We start from the raw sequence: 24,240 nt of genomic DNA on the forward strand, positions 1-24,240 counted from the left end.
ACACCACATTCACTCTGCAGCAGGCCACCATAGTCCTCTACAGCAGACTTCATCACAAGCTTTAATTTTTCAGTTTATCAAATATCACTAAGGGATCCTTACCTTTAAAAATAACTATCTCTTTTTTTAGTTCTTCTTCTTCTCCTGTCCTGTCTTTGTTACATAGTTCTCGATGTCTAAGTTATCTCACATTCTTGTCTCCCTGGGAAACATAGAAGCTGCATCTTTAGCTAATAGATACACTTTGCAACAAACTACACAGAAACAGTTTGTGTGTTTGCTGATATGTTTTGAGCTGTTAGAAATATTGCATTTAAAATGACCTGTCATTTAAAAAGAAAGGTTCTTCCCTTTATGCTCGCTCGTCTTCTCCAATGCTAAGTAGCTACTAAATTACCACAATAAAAGTTCTGGACACCTGCACCAAAAATAACATTCCAGATCATTCCGGCACACTTTAACCCCAGAGTATAGTACAGCACATCATCTTGGTATGTGCGATAAGTACCAATGATGGCTACATCAACAGGATTGTCTTTGTTATTGTCCCTTCTTTTAGCTGAATTCAGTTTGAGGGCTGGAAGGCATGCAGTGACATGAAACAAAAACTTCCCTTATATGCAAACCTAAAATAACAAGTTTGTTATGAAAGTGTAAGCAATAGCAAGCACAGATGATTGTGTTAAAATTTAAGGAATACAAGTTAAAAGTTGCCAGAAAAATAAATGCCTAAAGTATAGAACATATACCTCTTTTTAAGTACAGTAACAAATAGGCATGGCAATCGTAGTCACATTCCTTAGAATTGTTAATCTGCTTGGCTATCGATCCTGTGTGCTACAATCAGCTGATTTCAGTTCTTCTGCTGGAGGAGGAAATTAGTGGCAGAATCTTCAGTGCAGATATGAAAAATATTTTAATTTTAATACACAAAAGTACAAGGGCCTGACGGTAAAGTGAAAACTGCATCAAGGACAGAAACAACTGCATGATGCTGCTAACACAACTTCAGCTCTTTGCAAGCGCCAAGCAAAGACAGCATGCTAACGCTACGCTCGCCAAGAGCCCAAAGTGATTTTCGTATATTTTGTATATTATCGTATGCAGACTCCAGCACAGCAGAGCTTCAGGGGCACACAGTCTATATGTTAAAATATACATCTGTGTGTGCTTCTTAAATTTGCACAGCTGAATGGACACTGAATCAGCAAAAGTGAGTCATCGCATTTAATTAGTGATGCAATAGTGCCAGGAGAGCCGACACACACATTTACACAGTCAGGCATATGGACATAATCCCTCCCTCATTAGGCGTATTGTGGAGATGCTGATGTAATGCAAGTTAATCTGTTGGCCTCTGGTTGGCTCAGCAGCCCAGCGGGAGCTCTTTGTGTGGGACATTACCCTAGCCCCGCCCCCTGGAGACAGGTTCATTAAGACTGACGCTGATACCCAAGTACCAAACCTTTTGTGTGTGCTTGCGTGCCTGTGTATGTGTGTGAAACAGTGTTTCAATCAGTTATACTGGAGACAATGCAATGAGGAGGACAGCCATAAAGGCCCTGTTTTCTCAGCATGTGCCGGAGCTCACGTAGGCCACAAACCTTGATTGTTGTGCAAGTGGATGTATCACTTTGTGTGTGTGTGTGTGTGTGTGTGTGTGTGTGTGTGTGTGTGTGTGTGTGTGTGTAGCTCATGAGACATGGTTGTGTGAAATCTGTGAAAGTGTGCCACACACACACAAAATACTGCCGCCTGGATGTCTCAGAGTCATAAATCTATGATGCATTCATGTTCTGTGTTCATCAAATGGGAATGCAAAGGGTGCATTGCCAGTAAGCCACTGAATAAACAATATGCAGTTCCAATGACCTGGTTTGACATTTCCAGTATGTGCTTCAGACCGTAACGTCTCTAGTAGTTTAGAGGTGTAAAAAAATGTGAGACACAATTGTTTCAGCCTTCCTTTAACCTGCTAACTTACATGTAAAAAGTCAGAGCGATGCCAGGTTGCCTCCTGAATTTACTGCTACCGAATGTGCAGCCTCATGCAGCTCCAGGCAGCTGAACTGTTGAATCCTTATGGAGTATTTCCCATAGTAAGAAGTCATCAGCTGTGGAGTGAGAAAAGACAACAGTGGAAAATACTGCAAAAAAATAGTGAAATACTGAAGGTCATGTTTAAAAAGTGCTTAAGTGGCAAATCATAGGTCAAGGTTACTGGGTTTCACACTGACTGTGGATGTTGTTTTAAGATACACACTAAAACATTACAACAAGACTGTCTTCCTTATATGCATGCAAGACGCCAGTAACCTTACAGCAAGCTTCTTCTGGTGGTCTTCAGCTCACTGTACCACTTACGCTGCCAAAAACCTGAATAAGGAATGCTTTGTGCTCATGTTACCAGTATAAGGATCCTAACATCCTATAAAAGATACTAGTCTTAATTTCTGCTTCATCATTTACTCTCTACATCTACACAGTGTGGGGATGCCTCAGACAGTTGAGAGTCAGTGCTAGCAATGTTTTACATTTACAGCCGGGTTGTTTGTCCTCAGTTGCAGGAACTGTTAGTGAAGGAAACGGTTTCCAGGGCCTAATCCGTGGATCGACTTCCTTCGAGGCGTGGACGTCTATCAGCAGAGAATGTACCTTCACCTATCAGCAGAGAATGTCCCTTAGTCTGTAACACAGTCAAATATATTCTCAAGTAATATTCAAGCATGCCATTCAGCGTGTTAGTACGAGCTCGGGAGCAGCTTGGGAGAACAAGAAAACAGAGACTGCTTCAGGTTGTCTTCCCAAATTGACTCAACTTTATTCACAAGTACAACAGTTTATATAGAGGGTAAAATTCATGAGACAGCAGATTATCAGTTTAAACCAGTACAGACCAAGATAAGGGAGCGTCTTCCTGCCCTTGGGTGAAGAAGCATCCTTTGTGTAGTTTATTAGTTCAGCTACAATTGTGATTATCTCAGCGACATATTTTCAAGGCACAAAACAAAGAGTTCTTTCATTAGTGAAATCTGAAACAAACCATTTGGCCTTCAACAGGCGTCTAAAAGATTAAGAAACTAATGTAGCTGAGGGAGTGATCTCTGTGGTATTTCAACCTTGTACCAGCCTGTGATTCTCACACATCAATTCTTGGGTCAAAGAGAAAAATAACTAAAACAAAGGGGCCTTATTGAATGACAGAGTTTTCCTGCATAATGTCACTATAAAACAATATCCAGTAAATGCTACCATGGTACTAAAATACCTAACAGTTAGTAAAACCTGGACACTAAAAATGCCTAATGCTTGATTCCTCAAACTGATTAAAGACAAGTTTCTAAATATAATTCTACATTTGAATTATCAGAAAATTTAGTAAGCCAATGTTGTACATTTCTAAGTTGAATGTGTTCCTTATACAATATCTCTATTCAACATGTTACCATAGCTGTCAGATAAAAAACAAAAATAAAAAAAGTCAATATTTAAATATTTAGTCATGTTGGTTACTTGACTTTTTCCCCCTGTAATTAGCTGTTATTATATACCGTCTAATCAGCCAGGGATGATCATGAAATGACACATAAACAAAATCAGCCCATCTTTCCAGTCATCCCTGCAGGCTATATCCCTTCAGCCCTGCTCAAAATAAAAATAGGAGAGGGATTATTTGTGGTGTGGTTTTACCGTGCGAGATGGAGCGTGTGTTTGCTTCCCTGTGCAGCCAGCAGCACACTTAGCATGGGCTTTAAATAGCTAACTCAAATAAAGTGAGACGAGGCTGGGGATCAGAGGCTGAGAGGGACTCTGTGAGGGTGGCATTCCCCAACGGAAGCTGGTCTTTGGATTTCCAAACACCATTCGGGGCGAGCAATGCCAGGAATGTGGTGTCGTCCAGTAGCGGCGGCGGCGGCGGTGGTGGCTACTGTGAAAACCACCGTGCGACCAGGTGCCGGCGGGCTGTCTGACAGGAAGTGCAACAGGAAGTGCAAGAAGATGTCCAGCTGGGAAACAAAATGGCGGCAGGTGACTCAGCAAAGAGGGAATGAGAGCCGGGTTGAGGGTCGCTGCTGTGAGCAGAGTCTATGTCAGGCCTGTCAGAGTGAAAGCAGAGCCTCTATCAAGCCTCCAAATCTCTGAATTGCTGAAAAGGGAACACGAGTCCCCCTTCGACACAGCCTCCTTTTTTACACACTGTGTTAAATTTCTATTCTTTCTCATCCTTTTTACCTTTTGACGGCCTTCTTTGTGTTCAGGCTGTGGGAAAGTTTCCCGTAATGGTGAGGTCATCCACCACCAGCAACTACCCCCACCCCAACACACACACACACCATAACTACCCCAACCCCCCACCCCCACCCTCCATGCTGTCCCTCCAAGCCAGGCAGGACTGCAGGACGGCAGCGTGTCCCACTTCCAGTTCCTCAGCACTCCCCACTGAGCAAGAACTTGAATAGAGCCCGATTCAGAGCTGGTATCTGATGATCTGGCCTCCTAAAGCAAGGCGCGACACACAGACACAGACAGACATCAGTCAATCTATGAGGCCCCCTGAGACCTAACAGGCATGTAAAGCACCCTTTTATGACAAGTGTCCCAAAGATACTCCTCATCCTCTTGAGACACAAGCTTGGACACACACTGGCATCGGCTGGTTTTCAAGAGGGTGGTTCCTCGCGCATTTGTGGACCTGCTCAGTTTGGTCTGCAGTATTCTAATATGAAAACGAGTGCAGTCAGGAAAACGAAACCAAGAAACATCAGAAAATTAAGCAATACTTGAGAGTTCTGGATTCAGTATAAGATATGGCGACTGACTGCTACCATCTGTTGACAATGCTGCAAACTACACAATGGTTTTTAAAATCCTCACCCAAAATTACTGAACATCGTTTTTCACATTATATACACCAAACACACTCTTTCTAGTTAAATAAGTAAATTAAACTAATTCGGGTTACATACATCAATGAAAAATTGCTCTTCCTTTTTTTATAACAACGGTCAAATATATTCATCTATGCGCTCAACTCATCCATAAGGAGGCTTAGTAGAAATATTAATAAATAGTGAATGGCATTTAAATCACCTTATTTAATAGTTTTTTACTGCGCAACTGTTTCTGATCAGTCACTCAATCATTCTCAAAGTGTTAAAAACCAAATTAAAACTTGATTAAACCAAGCAGAGGGAACATTATTATTGCTCCTAAGAATGAGAGGAAGAGGAAGCTCTTGTGGGATTTTATCATATTGTAAAATTCAGAAAAGGAAGGACATGGAATTAATTTTGAAAGGAACTTCAAAATAATAATCACAGTTAACTAGTTTTTGCTAAAAAAGAAAAAAAAAAAGAAAAGAAATTTTAGTCAATAACAATATAGTTAAAGAAGAATGGCATTTCCATTCTTTTATACATTTCTGACACTCATCCAGACTCGGGCAGCTGTAGCTCAGAAGGTAGAAAAGGTCATCTGCTAATTTGAAGGTTGGTTCAAATCCTTCCTGCTCCGGTCTGCATGTCAAATATCCTTGGGCACGATACTAACCCCAAGCTGCTCCCTGATGCATCCATCACAGTGTGAATGTTAGATAGAAAAAGCACAGAAACAAGTGCTGGTGTGAATGAGGCAAGTTCTATAAATAAAGCGCTTTGAGTGCTCATGAGTACAAAAGCAGTGTGTAAGAATCAGTCAATTTACCACTCCACCTTCTCCAGTTTCCAGTCCCCATTTAAATCACTTCCACCTACAGTGATTTTAATTTTGCAGTATGGCTCTGATCTAAGACTTCTCTCATGAGGAAACCAGCACAGGGATGACAGTGATTAACTCAGATGGAGCTAGAAAGAAGGATCTGAGGGGAAGGTGGGTTGCAAAACGGCTTGCAGATACATAAATGTAGACAGGCTACAGGAGCTTAAATACTGTGACCTAAATGAGTGAGCCAATGTGATGACACTGAGATCAGTTGATCTGAAGTTACTTTCAGCTTGCTTAATCATAAGGGGTCACTACACCGGGTAGCTCTGCATGTCTGATTGGGCAGAGTTTGAATGGGCAGATAAAACTGTCAAGGGACACGTGTCTGCTCTCAGGATCAAACTGTTAAGCTGCGGTGGACTGAAACGGTACACTCGATTTCTGGCTTTACATCAGAGCGACAGAAACAAACAAAAGTTAATCTTTGACATGCTCCAGTAATTGAATGGAAAAAACCATTTTGTAACATGGAAACAGTAACAATACATCAGAGATTCATCGACATTCATCAAAAGATCCAAAGAGAAAATTTAGGGCATAATAACTGCACACAAACCGGATCAATAAAAGACACATGAACAACTGTATATGTAATAGCTCACTGTGTAAAACATTACAAAGTATTTTTCCACAATTTGCAAGAAAACTCCATAAATTCTTAAGTTCACTTCCTTTAATGCTAATGTACAATATGTGTTAATATACAAAAAATATATGACAAATATATTTTGGGAAAATAAAGACAATGACACATCTTTAAAATGGATAAATATCTCAACCAATACATAAACATGACATAAATGATTCATCTTAAGTACAGGGAAACCAAAATATTGCCTGTCATGCTAAAATATTGTTGGTTTCACTGAACATAACAATTAGTTTACAAAAGCTGATGATGAAACCTGTTTTGACTCTTTTTACAAGTAAAACACAGAAAAATCAGAATTGAAATTGTGTTTAGAATATGTGTTTGTGTGTGGACTATCTAATATTCCTTGATTTGAAATAAGTGTGTTACAATGGGCAGTTTTCACTGTCTGCCACAAGCAAGATCAATGTCATAAGTGTGTTTAGAATAAGTTTCAAAATAAAATTTCAAGAAAATAGCCAAAATGTGAACTGACTTTCATACTTTTGGCTCCCTCTGGTGCTAGCATCCTGCAGTGCAAAAGACAAATGTACTCCGCAGGTAGGAATAGGAGCTGAAAGCGCTGGAGTGTAAGGGTTCAAAGTTTTTCATATTTATATGCCTTTTGGGCAGGATTCCTATAAGTCCAAGTTCTTTACTCCACTGCTCAAGTCTCTTTCTCGCTACTTCTTGTGCGACCCGATCATGACCTTCGAGACAAAGTTGACAATGGCGCTCGCAGGCTGCTCAGGGTCGTGCTCAGCAAACAGATGGCACACGTTTTCAGTCTCACTCTGAGATTTTCTGGCAACAAATCCAAAGATCCTGGAAGAAAACGAGAGAGACACACAAGAGAAATTTACACAACAGCAGGGAAACTTTTCACCTCTCAGAACAGAGACTTAACGCCAAACATGGATTAGATGGAAACGAGCTGTGGTCCTCACCAAAGTACAGTAAGACTCCATTTGTTTGACATTTTTAGCAATAGTTCAAAGATTAAACAAAACAACTGGATTTTCAAAAATGAGTACCACTGATATTGATCGATATTAATATTGATATAGAACCAGCTCTACAGTTTAATCAGCTTTAGTACATTTACAAAAGAAATTCATATGATTTTTCTAATGCACACTCTGATTAACTGACAACATGCACGAGAAGACCCTTTCTAAAGCTGACTTACTTTGCAGTGGAGCCGCTGTCTCGTGTCCACCTGTTTGGGACAGAAGAAATTAAAATCATGACACTTGTGTCAGTTTTTGACACAATATGTTCAGTGAGTTGAGTTTAGATAAGGTAACCCTGATGAATGAAATGAAAGTCTCATTGATGCGAAAAAGGACATTTTAGGTACAAACTGAGGATGTGTTTTTCACCACTTTTCCATGAAACGTCTCCCATTCTTCAGTAATATAACCTGTTCACTTTTTTGTACTCATTTTCCTGTAAACATTGGCCAGAGTCTGTTTCGATTCTTTAAACTCTGTGAATTCTTAAAAATTTGTTTCCTGTTTTGGAAAATACACATTCTTCCCATGCATCCATCCGCAGTAACGTTAGACTATTAGGCTTACTGAATTAAATAACAAATCGTATTTTTCTTCAATCATTTTGAGAGACATTTTCGACTTGGAAGTTATATCCATCTTATATATGCAGTTTATGGAAATGCATATGTGGATATGCACTGATATCCATGCTGCTACCATGGCGGAATTATACTAGTTGTGTTATTCCAAAGCACACTTTCTGTTCATGTTGTCTTTAGTAGCAGTTAGCATCCTATGTTTCTCACACAATGCCTTTAAAGTGGGTCATGAAGGGATGTTAACAGTGACCCAAGAAGCTTTTGTTTCACAGTTTGAAAGCCATGTTTCAGCCATAGTCCTGTAAGTATCAGACGCCTACTTCATGAGTACAGACTGAACCTGGAGAAACCTCTCTTTGTTTTGTTACACAGATGCCTTGAAGTGTGTGCAAAGCTGTATTTTTGTTATCCGTGTCCAGTACTCACTTCCTGCCCTGCGGGTCCAGAGAGCAGAATATGACAGTGTTGACAGCGTAGTGTCTCCTGAAGAACAACCTGCAGAGTCAAACAAAGAGTCTGTGTGAACACATCAGATTTCTTATCGGTGTGTGTTTGTGTATGTTTGGCCTGCAGGTGCAAAAAATGCTCACTTCCGCTGGTTGTCAGTGAGTGTGATTCCCTGCGCTGAGACTTTGAAATGTACGACAGTGGAGGGAGGTGGCGGATCCATGGAGAGCGTGACTGTGGTCGCCTTCTGGACCGCCTGGTGGCCCGTGAGAGATTCCAGCTCTACGGAGCCCAGGTACCACACATTGCACGCTACAACGGCACAAAGAAAGAACAAGTCTGACAAGCTTCTGCTGATAATAAATGAATATTCTGTGTGCACAGATTAATTTAAAATGTCATACCTGCTCCTTGTTTGAGAAGCTCAGCTGCTGAGTTCGTTGCTGTCTGTGTAGAGGAGTCATTCAGCTCCTCTAGTGGATCTGCAAACACAAGATAGTGATGAGCTCTCTTGAAAAAACTCACAAATTACACCAGTGCGTTAACAAAACAAACTGCATTTGTAACCAAGCAGACACGAGGTACGTAACTCCTGCTTCATCTCTAGTACATGGTAGTGTAAAAGTTTGTGAATATTCAGAAGCGTGGGGATAAACCATCTAACTGAAGTATTTTTCTCAGTTTGGGCTTTTTGAATATATCGTAGTCACATGTCGAGACGTTGGAAAGAGCATACAAAGACTGTACATGGCAACATTCTTTAGCCCAATTGTGGCCCATCCAGTTTTCTTTGGGCCACAGTCAGCCTTGACTGATGGAGTTGATTCAGGGTAGGTTTGGTGTAAATGAATCCCTAAAAATACAAGCGTACTGACACGCTGGGAGAATCTGTAACCATAACTGTACAAAAATATACAAAAAGGAAAACAACAATTGGTTGTTGTTTTCCTTTTGGAAAGTCTTGCTGTTTGCAAACGACGTAAAACCTACTCATAAAATTCAGTTCCTAATAACTATGACAAGCGTGTTCCAGATAAAATGATTTGGAAATCCGAGTGACTTTCAAAGACCAGGAACTAATTTGAAAATATTTGTCTTGCATATTTTGGAAAAAGTAAACAAAATGAATATATAAGAAAATATAGATGGAAATAAATGTAAGCAGATTCAGCTCCATCCAAGCAAAGTGTGGAGAGAAATGTAATGGTGTGAGATATGGCCCATGAGTTCTTCAGCAAAATGTATCAAAGCATTTTTCTTTGTGCTACACTCCATTTGGAAATGTATTTAGGTATTTACTGCACTGTTTTGTGAAGTCCTTTTTCATATACAGATGTCAAACAAAGAATGAAAACATTTAGGAAAAGCAGTGACTTTTTATGATAGAAAAAACTTGCTCTGAAAACGCTCAGGGAGTTTTGCACAATACTGTATTTAAAGCATCTTCATTGCAGTGCCCCTTTTGTAATATCCTGTGCTTAACTGACTGAGGTAATCGATTCCCTGCTCCACTTGTGTTCCCATTCTGTGATATAAATTTATATTTCGTTACCTTTGTCAGGCAGAATGAGTTTACAGGGCAGAGCCAGTGGCGTGATGGAGTGTTGACACACCAGCGCTGTGAGACTTCCTGTCAACAAAAATCATCATGCGTATGACTATTGAAATGAGTCAGCTGCACTCCAGTGTTATGACCAGTAGGGGGCAGCATGGTGCTTGTCTGTTATGACCTGGGATGGACTATAAACAGCTATGAGGAAGCATGCTGCTCTCCTAGCTGTCGTTAGACTTTGATCAGGTCAAGGCTGTTATGTTTTACTTGGGTATTTAATCTGGATCATAGCGTGTGAAATGTTTCTCACCAAAGTAAGGCTCATTGGGGCATCCTTTAAGCCGAACACCTTTCTGTGTGCACTCTATCAGGAAGTGTCTCACCAGCTCACTAGACAGATCTCCTCCTGCAAAACATGGCCTCATGGCTTAGTTTATTCATATCTATAAATTACATCAAAGGTTAATATTTAATTAACATGAACTGTAAATTAAAATAGTGATAAAAGTCCAAAATACTAGGAAGCACACTCCCATTTAGCTGACTCACAGTGCTGAGGTTTGCACCTTTAAATATCATTTTTGCAGTGCTCTCTTGGCAGCTCACAGAAAGTTTGTGTATGCAGAACATGGCATTCAACCCACCTTTTTTGCTCTGTATCACTGTTGGAGGAGGTGTAGCCACCTTCATGGCCAAACCGTATGCGCCACGAAATGAATGGCTGTCTCTGACAATGAACGAACCCGGCTCTTTGTCCTTCAGCACCGCGATGGCTGTTCAGTAGGTCAACAGAAGGAGGAAGCAGAGATAAGCTAAAGTTAGACTCAGTCTGCATTGTACATAGAGGAAACCTTTGCACGAGGGTGTATTATCTTCTCACAAGTGGCCATTAACCACTGTGGTCCAAGACCAATATTTACCTTGGTCTCTGGAAATGTCGGGCTTGTACCAGAACTTGGAAGTGTCCTGAACAAACTTCACAGTGTCCTGCTTACTGCCAGAGTCTGCAAGACACAGGTTAAAGCTCTCTGTTAGGTTTCACACCAACTTTGAGCCAAATATGACCAGACTCACAGTTAAAGGGTGAGCACATCGTGTAGCCACACAGACAAAAATATCTTCAGTTAGCCTGATTCGTGATTTTTGGTGCCACCACTTTGCAACTTAGATTAAGATTGCTCTTACTCTTTCTATAACAAAACCTAACTAGTGACCAACGGTAAGTTAACAGCCAACATGTGGTCACGTTTGAATCATGTTCCTAAAGAGCCTTGATCATTTTAACATATTATAATATAGAACATGAAATTAGCTAATTGGATTGAAAAGGCAAAAGACCTGTGAGTGACTCAGCTTTTTCTCCCTGAACTGAGTGACTATGCTGGACAGATAGTAATGGGATATCATTATGAAACAAATTCTGTCTTCCAGATTTGACTCTGAAAACAGCTTTACATTATACATGTATTATACATATATATTTTGGGCTCTTTGTTATTACATTTCAAACACTCTTACACCTTAATTAGCTAGCTGTTCAATTTAGTGATGCCTGTTTTGACATATTTGAGCTTTCGAAAAACACTTCTCATTGTAAATGAGGAGAAGTGCCCATCTTATCTTAAAGACCTCATAGTACCACAACATCACCCCAACAGAGCACAGACTGCTCTCAGACGTCTGGATCACTATTACTGTTGCTCCCTCTATTCCTATGACATTTAAAAGAAGAATGGGAGGCGGAGCCTTCAGCTTTTAGGCCGCTCTGCTGTGGAACCAGCTTCCTTTTTGATAAAACATATAGTCAGAGCTGGATCAGATGACCCTGAATCCTCTCTTAGTTACACTGCAATAGCTGTAGGCTACCAGGGGCTTTTCCTTAATGCAGAAGTGTTTCTTCTTCACTACCTTTCTCACCCACTATGTGTTTACAATCCTCTCTGCATTCATTTATTAGTTATTATTAACCTCTGGTTCTCTTCCAAAGCATCGGTTTTGTTCTGTCTCTCTTCTCTCACCTCCAAGTGGTCATAGCAGATAGCCACTCCTCCTTGAGCCCTGGTTCTGCTGGAGGTTTCTTCCTGTTAAAAGGGAGTTTTTCCTTCCCATCGTCACCAAGTGCTTGCACAAAGCGAGTCATCTTATTGTTGGATTTTCTCTCTATTATTTGTAGGGTCTTTGCCTTACAATATAAAGCACCTTGAAGTGACTGTTGTTATTTGGTGCTTTCCCTGATGTGTGCATTTAGCCTTTTTTCTCCTTTAATTGTTGTCAACTCAGTGAAGCATTTTCTGTTTTACTTTAATGTAAACAAAGATTCTTTTGATATTAGAATCCACCTTCAATCCTGAGGTGGAAGCATAAAATGTCCCACTGGATCAACTTTGTAATATAAATCTCTCCTGTTTTTACCATATCCTGTAACAACCCCAGCTCAATAAACCAAAAGGATAGCTTTGGATGTTTGATTTGACAAGGACAGTTCAAGAAAGCCAATTGGTGTAGTGCACAGTCTGATGTATCTGGTCAAGGAAATGAAAGTCATCTTCAGTTTAGGATGCTTGCTGCATTTGTGTGGTTCTGGTTCAAAAAGTTGTTAATAGTAAGACTGGGTTTGGGGTGGTGAGTTTTACAAAGCTATCTTTATAGTTTGAAATGTTCATGTCAGGATCAGAGAAAATAAATTATCAGTGACACATTCAGAGAATCTATGTGGGACTGTTTACCTGCTCCAGGTGACGAGGCCCCACTGATTCCTCTTAAGGGGTCAGGGGTCATGGAAGATGAGAAAGGGATGCTGAGACTGCTTCCACTACGAGGGCTAGAATATCCACTCAGTGAAGGGGAGCGGGAGCTAAGCTCTCCCCCTTCACCTCCCCTTCTTTTCTCAGGCAACAGTGGAGCAAGGCCCTCCTCTCCAAACAGGTTAAAACTACCAAGGCCCTCCATTGCCTCCAGCAGGCTCTCCTCCAGGCCATCATTCCCCAACAATAATGAGGACAAGTCTGTGCTGTCCCTCCCCCTGTGGGCCCCTGCGGGCCCATGAGGAGAACTGTGGGCATTGGGAGAGTTGAGAGATAGAGGAGGTGATGGCTGGGAAGGATACGGGGAGTTCAGGGAGTTTGAAGTATGGTCGTGCCACACTGGAGGAGGAGTGGAGCTGTGGGAGAGAAGGTTATGATGTGGAATTTAAAGCATACACGTAAAAAAGACAAAAGAAAAACACAAGGTCAGGCAGTGCATCAGTGTGAAGTGTTACAGCCAACATACACTATATTGCCAAAAGTATTGGCTTCTGCCTTCACAGGCCTATGATCTGGAGTGACATCCTGTTCTTAAGCCACAGCCTTTAAAATGCTGTCAACCCACCCTTTGCAGATATGCGAATTTAGGCTTCTTATCAACCAATCAATCATGTCTCAAAAGCCACAATCAGTTTGTTTACATTTAGCATGTATCGTTATTGACTATGTGCATCATGTTATATTGGCTATTTTCATTCATCCTAAACTGGTTCCTTGAGCATGAAAATGTGCTTCTGTGGCTGGACCAGATCTGAACTCAAAAGAACACCTTTGTGCTTTTGGGGTGTGGTAGGAATGGAGACTTACAGCATTTGCAGCTGTAAAACTTCAGAAATGATTCTACCCAGCATTCATATGGTCATTCAAAACTGCTCGTTGGAAACATACCCGGTGAGTATGGGTATGGAAGTGTCTGTGTACCTGTCTGCGTGTGGGAGGTGGCTGCCCGATGACACTGAGCACATGGAGCCAAAGATCCTCTGACAGGAAGCAGGAACGTCTGATCTGAATATCTCTCCCTCTGTGGAGCTGCTGCCGTGGTTCATGCTGTCCAGGAAACTCCGGGAATCTGGGGAAAAAAAAGGAATACAAAATGAAGCAACTGCTATTCTACTGTGTTTAGTGTCCAAAAAAAAAAAAAAAAAAAACATACGAGGGTTCGACGTAGTTCCAGAAACTAGCCCACAAAATCACTGCTAACTGGTGCTTGTTTAAGCTTTTGTTTGGGACCCTACCTTTGTTTGGATTATAGACTGAGAGTTGAAACACACCTGTTGAGGTTTGACAGAAACTGTTCATATAAGGAATAATTCTTTAAAGTATATTAAAGTATTTATTATTTATTTATTTATTTATTTATTTATTTATTTGTTCTCACCTTTTATGGAGACTTGTTTAGATTGTGTAGATTTCCGTTGTTATATTTTATTCTTGGACTCTAGTAGACTAGCTCTGCATGATTCATGATCCAAAATAATTTTTGTTTGTCCTAAACTGAATCTTGCGCACCTCACGTCACACAGTACCGTATATTAAGCTCACACAACCTTTAAGCCAACTTTATTCTGATTGGCTGCCTTTTGCAAACAGAAGGTTTGAACAGCACTTGGTTATTTTGTTGGACACTCAACAAATCCCAGTTAGAAATCTCTGGGAGAATTCTGCATTGATAAAGAGAAAGCTGACTCTCCTTTTCTTCGCCCAAGACAACCAATTAACAGCTGAACTACAAAAATATATGAGCCAATCACGTTGTTGCACAGACACATGCACACAGCTGAGGTTGTAGTTCACAACAGTTTGGCCAAGATACATACTGTATTTGTAAATGTTCCAGTCTATAGTTGTTGTGCTAAAGATGTAGGTAAGGTCAAACTTGTGGTTTTTCTTGGTTGACTATCGATAATGTGAATTAGCAATTGCTCAGTACTGCTGGGATGGACTATCACCTTGGATTGCTAAATGGCCAGACTATCACAGAAAATGAGGAAAACATAACAGGCCCACATGGCTTCTGTTTTTAATTAAGTTGCTACGTAAAAGAGCTAAAAGTAAAGGATACATGGCTGATGTTTCGGTAGTGCTGACTTTACCAAACTGACCATTTTTTAAGCTCTGTTTAAGAAAAAATTCTGTGTAACCATCGGGACTAACATTCAGTTAAAACTCAAATCGCACATACAGAAGAGAGTTAGGGAGAGGTTATCGGAGCCAGTCTGCCAAGAAAGTACATTTCTGTGAATTGACAGTGTGTGTGTGTCTGTGTGTGTGTTCCAGGAGAGATGGGGGTCACTCCAAACATCCACACTGGGCATTCTGATCATGCAGTGTGTCATTCAGCAAACATGAGGGCAGGCTTCCTCAGACTGCAGACAGGACTGTGAACTACGATGAGTCACCGAGAAAATAGTCAGTCACTATAAAGAGCTCCTTGTTTGGCTGGCTGCCCCCCCCCCCACCTCCCCCTTCCTCTCTTCCGCTCGTTCTCTCCATTCAAGTACTGGTAGATGGAGGCATTTTGACTGAGCTTTGTTTGTGATCATACTGGACAAGCGGCATCATCTCAAGTGGATTATATAATCCTACATGCTGACAGTGAGTTAATGAATTCAAAGAATTTGTTACAAATAAGGCCCAGTGTGTAAAGTACACCGTGTGTGTGTGACAGAATAAACTGTGCAACAGTTTAAAGAGTAAAACTTAAAGTTAACTAGCTTACATGTTCTCTGTCCTTAAATTCCTAAGGTTACCTAAAAGACAATATCAACTCTCTGGGTGACAAGTCCTGTTATTATTAACTAACCGTGTCTGGATTCTGGTGCATATCAACAAAAAAAACAAAAACAAACAAAAAACATAGTGGTATAAAGGAACATTTCTAAATTAAATCCAGGAGTAATATAGCAAATAATGAGCGTATTTTTCATCAGCCACTAGTGAAATGCTATGGCTTCTTGCCATGATGCTATGAATTTCCCACAGCTTAATGTTCACATACATTTTTACAGTGCCAACACTCTGTATGGCATAACAAATGTCCTAAAGTTTAAATGTAAAGTGTCAATATAATGGCAGCTGCTGTGGTAATGGCTCCTTTCAAACATATCAAAAAGTTTATTTTGTATGCTTTAAACTAGAAACTGGTGCCACTTGAACTGGCACTTCTCTGGTCAGTTGGTGACTGAATTTCTAAACGCGTCTGACAAATAACAAAATTTGAATAGAAGCTAGGTACAGCTACCTGTGCTTCGGCTAAAACGGCTTCCTTTTCTTACAGAGTTTTGAAGGGCTTTTGTTTGTGTTGCAGAGTGACTTTTACAGAGTCATATCTGAATGCTTATTCATCACAGCTATTTGTCTGCAGGTCTTAGAGAAAACAAATGGGTTCTTGCATATGCAAAGATGCTATTTTATGTTACAAGGAAAAGTGCATCACAGTCCAGAAAATATACTAATAAAAGTTAAAGATAAAAGTAGTTCATGCAAAAAAAATAATAGATTAGTGTTATAATATCATTACTTATTGCAAAAGCACCCACATCAGATACTTAGAGTCAAAAGGGACCTCTTCAAATTAATTGTTCAGCACAACTAAGAATTTAAATATCTAAATTATTTTTGAAAAATTAAAAGAATGAAGGAAAAACAGTGAACCCTTCTTCCTGAAAACCTAACACCATGAAATAGTTGGTATGTTGCCTGAAAATTAAGAAACAATCTTCTGTGAATCAGTTTTTGTAGAGGAATAAGTGCGACACCAATCACTGAAATGTGGTGCAGTATCAGAAATATGAGATGGATAAATATGTAAAGAAATGTACTTATTGACAAACACCACATTCCCACACAGTATCCGATACACCAAACAGTAACAGTTGACACTCAAATTGAACTCTCGAAGGTTAAAGGTCAAGAGCTCAGTGCACAAAAAGTTACATAAATAAAACCAGGCGCACACAAACACACACGCACATGTACACACATAAGCGATAATGTGCAGTTCAGAAAGCAAAGATAATCCCGGGCTGTGTTGGTGTCGTTGTCTCTTACGGGGAACACACTGAAGGGAGAGCAGCAGCCATTCCCACAGTCACTGTCTATATTCCTCTCTGGGGATGATTCCAGGAATGCAGCCAATTCTCATCTCCCCACCGTTCCCACGGTCGATTATCTTCACCGTGATTTTTCACATCTGTGGCTCATCTCCCCTCATCCCAGCATGTTTGCTTAATTACAGAACAGCCATACGTGTGGCAACACCAGCTGACCCCAACCTGACCTCTGACCTTAGATTCTGCTCTGTGACTGAATCCACAGCCTGCTTTACACCTTTCACTGGCAGCAGCTATGCTACACAGTATCCATAGCTACACACTTTCAGGAAGGTACAAATTAAAGATGAAAAAAACCCAACCTGTGCTACGCATGAAAATAGAAAACTGATTTTTCATGCAATATATTTCTTTACAAGTTTCTTATAAGACTGCATTGCAGGACAGGACATGTATCTTTAAGAGCATATATATACAGTGGAGCAAAAAAGTATTTAGTCAGCCACCGATTGTGCAAGTTCCCCCACTTAAAATGATGACAGAGGTCAGTAATTTGCACCAGAGGTACACTTCAACTGTGAGAGACAGAATGTGAAAAAAAAATCCATGAATCCACATGGTAGGATTTGTAAAGAATTTATTCGTAAATCAGGGTGGAAAATAAGTATTTGGTCAATAACAAAAATACAACTCAATACTTTGTAACATAACCTTTGTTGGCAATAACAGAGGTCAAACGTTTACTATAGGTCTTTACCAGGTTTGCACACACAGTAGCTGGTATTTTGGCCCATTCCTCCATGCAGATCTTCTCGAGAGCAGTGATGTTTTGGGGCTGTCGCCGAGCAACACGGACTTTCAACTCCCGCCACAGATTTTCTATGGGGTTGAGGTCTGGAGACTGGCTAGGCCACTCCAGGACTTTCAAATGCTTCTTACGGAGCCACTCCTTTGTTGCCCGGGCGGTGTGTTTTGGATCATTGTCATGTTGGAAGACCCAGCCTCGTTTCATCTTCAAAGTTCTCACTGATGGAAGGAGGTTTTGGCTCAAAATCTCACGATACATGGCCCCATTCATTCTGTCCTTAACACGGATCAGTCGTCCTGTCCCCTTGGCAGAAAAACAGCCCCATAGCATGATGTTTCCACCCCCATGCTTCACAGTAGGTATGGTGTTCTTGGGATGCAACTCAGTATTCTTCTTCCTCCAAACACGACGAGTTGAGTTTATACCAAAAAGTTCTACTTTGGTTTCATCTGACCACATGACATTCTCCCAATCCTCTGCTGTATCATCCATGTGCTCTCTGGCAAACTTCAGACGGGCCTGGACATGCACTGGCTTCAGCAGCGGAACACGTCTGGCACTGCGGGATTTGATTCCCTGCCGTTGTAGTGTGTTACTGATGGTGACCTTTGTTACTTTGGTCCCAGCTCTCTGCAGGTCATTCACCAGGTCCCCCCTTGTGGTTCTGGGATCTTTGCTCACCGTTCTCATGATCATTTTGACCCCACGGGATGAGATCTTGCGTGGAGACCCAGATCGAGGGAGATTATCAGTGGTCTTGTATGTCTTCCATTTTCTGATGATTGCTCCCACAGTTGATTTTTTCACACCAAGCTGCTTGCCTATTGTAGATTCACTCTTCCCAGTCTGGTGCAGGTCTACAATACTTTTCCTGGTGTCCTTCGAAAGCTCTTTGGTCTTGGCCATGGCGGAGTTTGGAGTCTGACTGTTTGAGGCTGTGGACAGGTGTCTTTTATACAGATGATGAGTTCAAACAGGTGCCATTCATACAGGTAACGAGTGGGGGACAGAAAAGCTTCTTACAGAAGACGTTACAGGTCTGTGAGAGCCAGAGATTTTCCTTGTTTGAGGTGACCAAATACTTATTTTCCACCCTAATTTACGAATAAATTCTTTACAAATCCTACCATGTGAATTCATGGATTTTTTTTTCACATTCTGTCTCTCACAGTTGAAGTGTACCTCTGGTGCAAATTACTGACCTCTGTCATCATTTTAAGTGGGGGAACTTGCACAATCGGTGGCTGACTAAATACTTTTTTGCCCCACTGTGTGTGTGTATATATATATATATATATATATATATATATATATATATATATGCTCTTAAGAATAAAATTCTCCACTTACTGATTCTTTGCTTTGTTCATGTTTGAATGATTCTCAGTTCAAAATAAAGCTTGTTCATGTAGTACTGGGCTTTGGTGAATCTCCTCAGTTGTTTTAAAGATACAAAAATATAACACCTTAGACCAACTGTATTATTCTATTAGTCAAATCATAGGATATAACCTTATGTATAATTACATACAAACAGACTGGATACACCGAAACTACAGAACCCAGAGCACAATTTCCAAGCAACAAAGGTGAGTTAATCTGCATTTATCTTTCCGGATAGACTGAAGTGCATGAACACATTTTTATTTGGATTGTGTCTCATTCAACATGGATTCACTTGAAGCATCTACTGAATAAATAAACATAAGCTAAATCACAGGTGCAGAAGGTATAACAAGAGCAAGCTTAGTGCTAACTGTAACAGAGTGTGTAGGCAGGAGGCTGCTTGAGTGCAAAAGATGCAGGAAGATGATATTTATAAATGTACAATACAATGAATCTTGCCAGTCTAAAGAAGCTTGGAAGAAGGTAAAGCAGAAAGAAACATAACTCCAGGAAAGAGGAGCTGAAAGGAATTATGTGTGAAACATCTGTCCACTGAATTTTGATAGACAGCTTTCATCCAAGTCCAGGAAGATCACAGCTATCATCCAAATAAAGGCAGACATAGACATACAATAGAAAAAAATGTATAAATTAATGGACTGAATGTTGCCAATGAAGTCTAGAGTCAAATATACTCCACAACAAACTAAATGGACAGTGTAACCATCCAGGTTTGCCAGATACTATACACTCTGGTGGTTTAAGTAAAATGATGAAAATTTGATGCTCAAAAAAAAAAGAAAGAAAAAAAAGTGTTGGCATGTAAGACATCAACTTATGTTAATAGTGTGGGTTAAAAGAAGAAGATGATGTTTTGGGAAGGATAGTCATTTCTTCATTTGAAACAGAAAAAGCAACAAAATCTTTGTCAAATCCAAACTGCTGAGCCAACCTCCACTCTCTGAACAGAAAAAATAGTTTTAGTCTTTGAATGTTGTGCTTTATTAAAAAGAAGTCAGGAAACATGTAACTTCTAGCTGCTTAAAGTTTATTTACAGAAAAATATGTTTCTGTTCCTAAAACAGTAGCTCAAGATACCAGAGTTATATTGGTGGGTCCATCACTTTGGTCCAGACCAAAAGAGCTCAAGTTTTCACATGACATTTTGTGTTTCAGTTCCTTCCCTGTTGCACTGTAAATTTGTTCATTTCGTCACTTTCAGCTCTTAGCGTGATATGCTAAACTTGGTTAGTAACCAATTCAGTTGCTGAACAAACTATGCATTGAAACTTTAGGATGATTTTTTTTCCTTTAGCGTTTTCCTGTGCACTGTTTTGCTCTCACTTGAACAAAGCCTCTTCAGTTTACCATTAAACCATGCAAAACATTTTCCAAATGGCACAAGCCCATGTGGGCACAACTGCCAAGCACCTCCACCCCTCCAACTCCAAACGCATGCACACACACACACACACACACACACACACACACACACACACACACACACACACACACACACACACACACACACACACACACTTTTCTGATCACAGTGAGTGATGGTTAGGTGGATCAGACTGTGAATGCGTGTACTGTATACCTTCTTGCTTAGAACAAATATGAATTCTATTCAATAAAATAAAACCTGATCTGGAGATTATATTTTCCTCAGACTGCAGAGCCTGCTGAATAAATTAGGTAAGATACAGCGGGCTAATGTTTTATCTGACAAAGAAGAACTTTGTGTGGTGCATTATTAGCAGAGAAGGCTGAGCCTACGCACATACATAAACACAAGGATGCATGCAGCTCTGCTGGAGAAACGGCATGCTGACCACAGGAATGCAGAGTGCAAGTATTCAATACACACACATACACACACACACACACACACACACACACAGACTTAGGCTGGCACGTCTGGAGTTTCACAGTATGTTACAGTACAGCTGTTCACTGGGATCACAGACTGCAGCTTCTCAGAGAAACAATGGGGGAGGAAGACACCTGCTGCTACCCATATACCCAGTGAGACTATGTATTATGAAGAAATAATAATGTCAAAAATAGTTTAGCTTAAGTAAGGTTCTTGTTCATTCCGGTGAATTTAAAAGTTAAGCCCTGACAGCAGAAACCTTAATTTTAATGAGAACAAGTCAAACCCCGAGTTGAAGCTTAATTTCTATATAAATCTGCCAACGTGAGTTTTTGGATGATTTAAGTACTGGTTTCCTGTTTATAAACAACTCCAATTCCGAGTGTGCAACAGGAAGGCTGAAAATATGCTGAGGTCTTAGAGATGGACTTTTTCTGTGCGTACACAGCATTTCTCATACTTTTTGCCTATTTGATCGATACCTGACAGCATGCAGTCGAATTTTGATGATAAATAGCAAAATACTTACAATCACTTAAAAGACAAAATGAAATCTGCATTTGTTTAGAAATCAACAGCAAATCTATTAAATAAGTTCAAAGTAACATTTGCATATGTAAGTACCAAACCTCTTGTAATTTATCAAAAATATTTACAGACTACATACAATGGATGGTATATATGTGCAAAAACTACAGCAAATTTTTAAAGCATATTGAACAAAGCACATGAATCACCATTTCCATCTGCAAACTGATGATGTTTAGGTTGGGGGAATAAAAACTGCTGGTGCTAATTCTCCAATTGAGGAGTATTCGTCCATTACAGAAGAAGGAACAACAATTACTACATCTCTAACAAAACGTCTGTCCTCTAAAAGAAAGGCAGAAGGCATGATGAAAATATCTTTTCAGCTTGTTTAATATATTTCTGTGAAGAATCTCCACACACATTAGATGTATTTTAAGTCAGTTTTTGCTAAGTTGGCTCTTGTTATGTTTTGCTTTTTATCTAAAAGCCAAATTTCAGTATATAGTTTCATATACTCTCATTGGGAGAAATTGGTTGCTGTGCTAAAAACCTGCTAATGTTTGCTTCTGGTGCTAACAGATTTTAATGGTTGCCTATAATTTTTCATGTTTGTCGCCAAACACTCACTCACTACTAGACGAGCAGTAGTAGCACTTGGGAAATGTAGAAGATTTGCCTTCAAGTTAAAAGCCTTCAAGTTAAAAGTTAGCTAATGGGCTTTGAAGCCAAACAGTGTCAATCTGCTGTTCATTTTGCAGTTTTCACTATAGATCAGTGTTTGTAGACAAGTCAGTTTCTTCTCTTCAAATGACAACCACAGCAATGTGCCAGCAACCAACATGATCCACATCCAACTCATCTGGCACATGTAAAACATTTGCTTCTGTTTTTCTTTCTTGATTTTCTAAACTGAACAATACAATTATGATTAAGTCTCCTTACTGTATGGGCAATTTAGCCAGGACCTAACCATCAATGAAGATGATAAGCTGCCAAAAGTATCTCCAAAAGCAACTTTAAACAAATTTAGCCCATTTTTCTGCAGTCGGATCAACTGTTTGTCTGAATCTGGGGAGAGAAGGGCATGCAGCTTTCTCTTTGGTATCACCTGGCCCTAAATCAGAATGCAATCAGCTGTCTGGTAAGGCCTTACTTGGAAAAAAAAAACTCAATCAATTTGAGTTTCTGCGGTGTCCTCCTTCCTCCTCCTCCTCCTCATCCTCCCATTCAGCTATTCAGAAACTTAGTGTCCAAGTTGTGGGGAGGGCAAACTAGTAGGAGGTTGTATGTGAAACAGATTCCTTTGCTCTCTGTTAGTGTTCAGACTGACAGTTTTATCAACTCAGTAAATTGGCAAAGGAGAGGGAGTGACGAATAACAACACTGTAACAACAGATTTCTCATAACAACACTGGTGAGAAATCAGCTCAAGAGGACGAAGGCAAGGAAGGCAGCAGGTCCGGATGGAATCTGCTCCAGACTGCTCACGGACTGTGCAGAGCAGCTCTGTCAGGTGGCCCTGTACATCTTCAACCTGAGCCTGAGCCTGGAGAGGGTTCCTGAACTGTGGAAGACTTCCTGTGTGGTTCCGGTGCCAAAAATCGCACACCCCAGGGAGCCCAACCACTTCAGGCCTGTTGCCTTGACTTCTCATCTGATGAAGACCATGAAAAGGCTCATCCTGCACCACATTCAGCCACTGGTGGGCTCAGAGATGGACCCCCTGCAGTTCGCCTACCATTCTGGAATTGGGGTGGATGACGCTGTCATCTACCTGGTACACCGATCCCTCTCTCACTTAGAGCAGGCGGGGAGCACTGTGAGGATCATGTGTTTTGACTTCTCCAGTGCTTTCAACACCATCCAACGCGCACTACTGAGAGGGAAGCTGGAGGGAGCCGGAGTAGGCAAACAGCTGACTGCATGGGCCATCGACTACCTTACCAACAGACCACAGTATGTGAGGCTCCATGACTGTGTCCGAGGTGGTAATCTGCAGCACGGGGCCACCACAGGGCACGGTTCTCTCACCTTTCCTGTTCAGCCTTTACACTTCAGACTTCTGTTATAATTCGGACGATTGCCATATACAGAAGTTCTCAGATGATACAGCCATCATTGGATGCGTATCAGACGGGAATGATCAGGAATACAGGGGGGTCATCAGTGACTTTGTTGGCTGGTGTGAGACCAACGTACTCCGAATCAACGCCGGCAAGACAAAGGAGATGATCATAGACTTCAGGAGGAAGTCACCCCCTACAACACCGGTGAACATCCAAGGGAAAGACATTGAGATAGTGGACTCTTATAAATACCTGGGTGTTCACCTCAACAATAAACTGGACTGGACTACAAATACAGACGTCCTGTATAAGAAGGGCCAGAGTCGACTCCACCTGCTGAGGAGACTGAGGTCCTTCGGAGTCTGCAGGACTCTGTTAAGGACATTCTATGACACTGTGGTAGCATCTGCCCTTTTCTATGTAGTGGCCTGCTGGGGGAGTGGATGCACGGACAGGGACAGGAGCAGGATTGACAAACTGGTGCAGAGGTCTAGCTCTGTGCTGGGATGTCCCCTGGAGTCTGTAGAGGTGGTTGGTGAGGAGAGGATGTTAGTAAAGCTGACATCCATCATGAACAACCCACATCACCCACTGCATGAGTATGTGAGTGGGCTGAGCAGCTCCTTTAGTCAGAGACTGAAACACCCTCGCTGCAGGAAGGAGCGCTTTCGCAGATCATTCATCCCAACAGCAGTTAGTCTCTATAACTCCTCAATCACGATGTCATAAG

The 24,240-nt window shown here is 40.9% G+C and overlaps 1 protein-coding gene and 1 long non-coding RNA gene across 3 annotated transcripts in view; both read right to left on the bottom strand.

Annotated features, from left to right (window-relative positions):
• Positions 1-2,796: 2,796 nt before the first annotated feature.
• On the bottom strand, positions 2,797-4,313 carry LOC309692785. Its single transcript, XR_014272453.1, has 2 exons — positions 4,234-4,313; positions 2,797-4,097 (listed from the first exon to the last, which is right to left on the bottom strand). It is a non-coding gene; the product is annotated as an uncharacterized lncRNA (long non-coding RNA).
• Positions 4,314-4,377: 64 nt separating this feature from the next.
• LOC309691867 (tensin-3-like) overlaps positions 4,378-24,240 on the bottom strand; it is a 58,821-nt gene continuing 38,958 nt past the window's right edge. For both annotated transcript variants that reach the window (XM_082509881.1, XM_082509880.1), the window contains 11 exons: positions 13,713-13,860; positions 12,714-13,147; positions 10,908-10,991; positions 10,632-10,760; positions 10,298-10,393; positions 9,988-10,065; positions 8,840-8,917; positions 8,579-8,747; positions 8,415-8,483; positions 7,584-7,613; positions 4,378-7,219 (listed from right to left, as the gene is read on the bottom strand). In XM_082509881.1, coding sequence (XP_082366007.1) covers positions 7,078-7,219; positions 7,584-7,613; positions 8,415-8,483; positions 8,579-8,747; positions 8,840-8,917; positions 9,988-10,065; positions 10,298-10,393; positions 10,632-10,760; positions 10,908-10,991; positions 12,714-13,147; positions 13,713-13,860 — 1,457 coding nt within the window. In that variant the 3' untranslated portion in view covers positions 4,378-7,077. The remainder of the gene's footprint in view (positions 7,220-7,583; positions 7,614-8,414; positions 8,484-8,578; positions 8,748-8,839; positions 8,918-9,987; positions 10,066-10,297; positions 10,394-10,631; positions 10,761-10,907; positions 10,992-12,713; positions 13,148-13,712; positions 13,861-24,240) is intronic.

The sequence above is a fragment of the Aulonocara stuartgranti genome (assembly GCF_965226115.1).
Source record: "Aulonocara stuartgranti genome assembly, chromosome: 17".
Lineage (NCBI taxonomy): Eukaryota > Metazoa > Chordata > Actinopteri > Cichliformes > Cichlidae > Aulonocara > Aulonocara stuartgranti.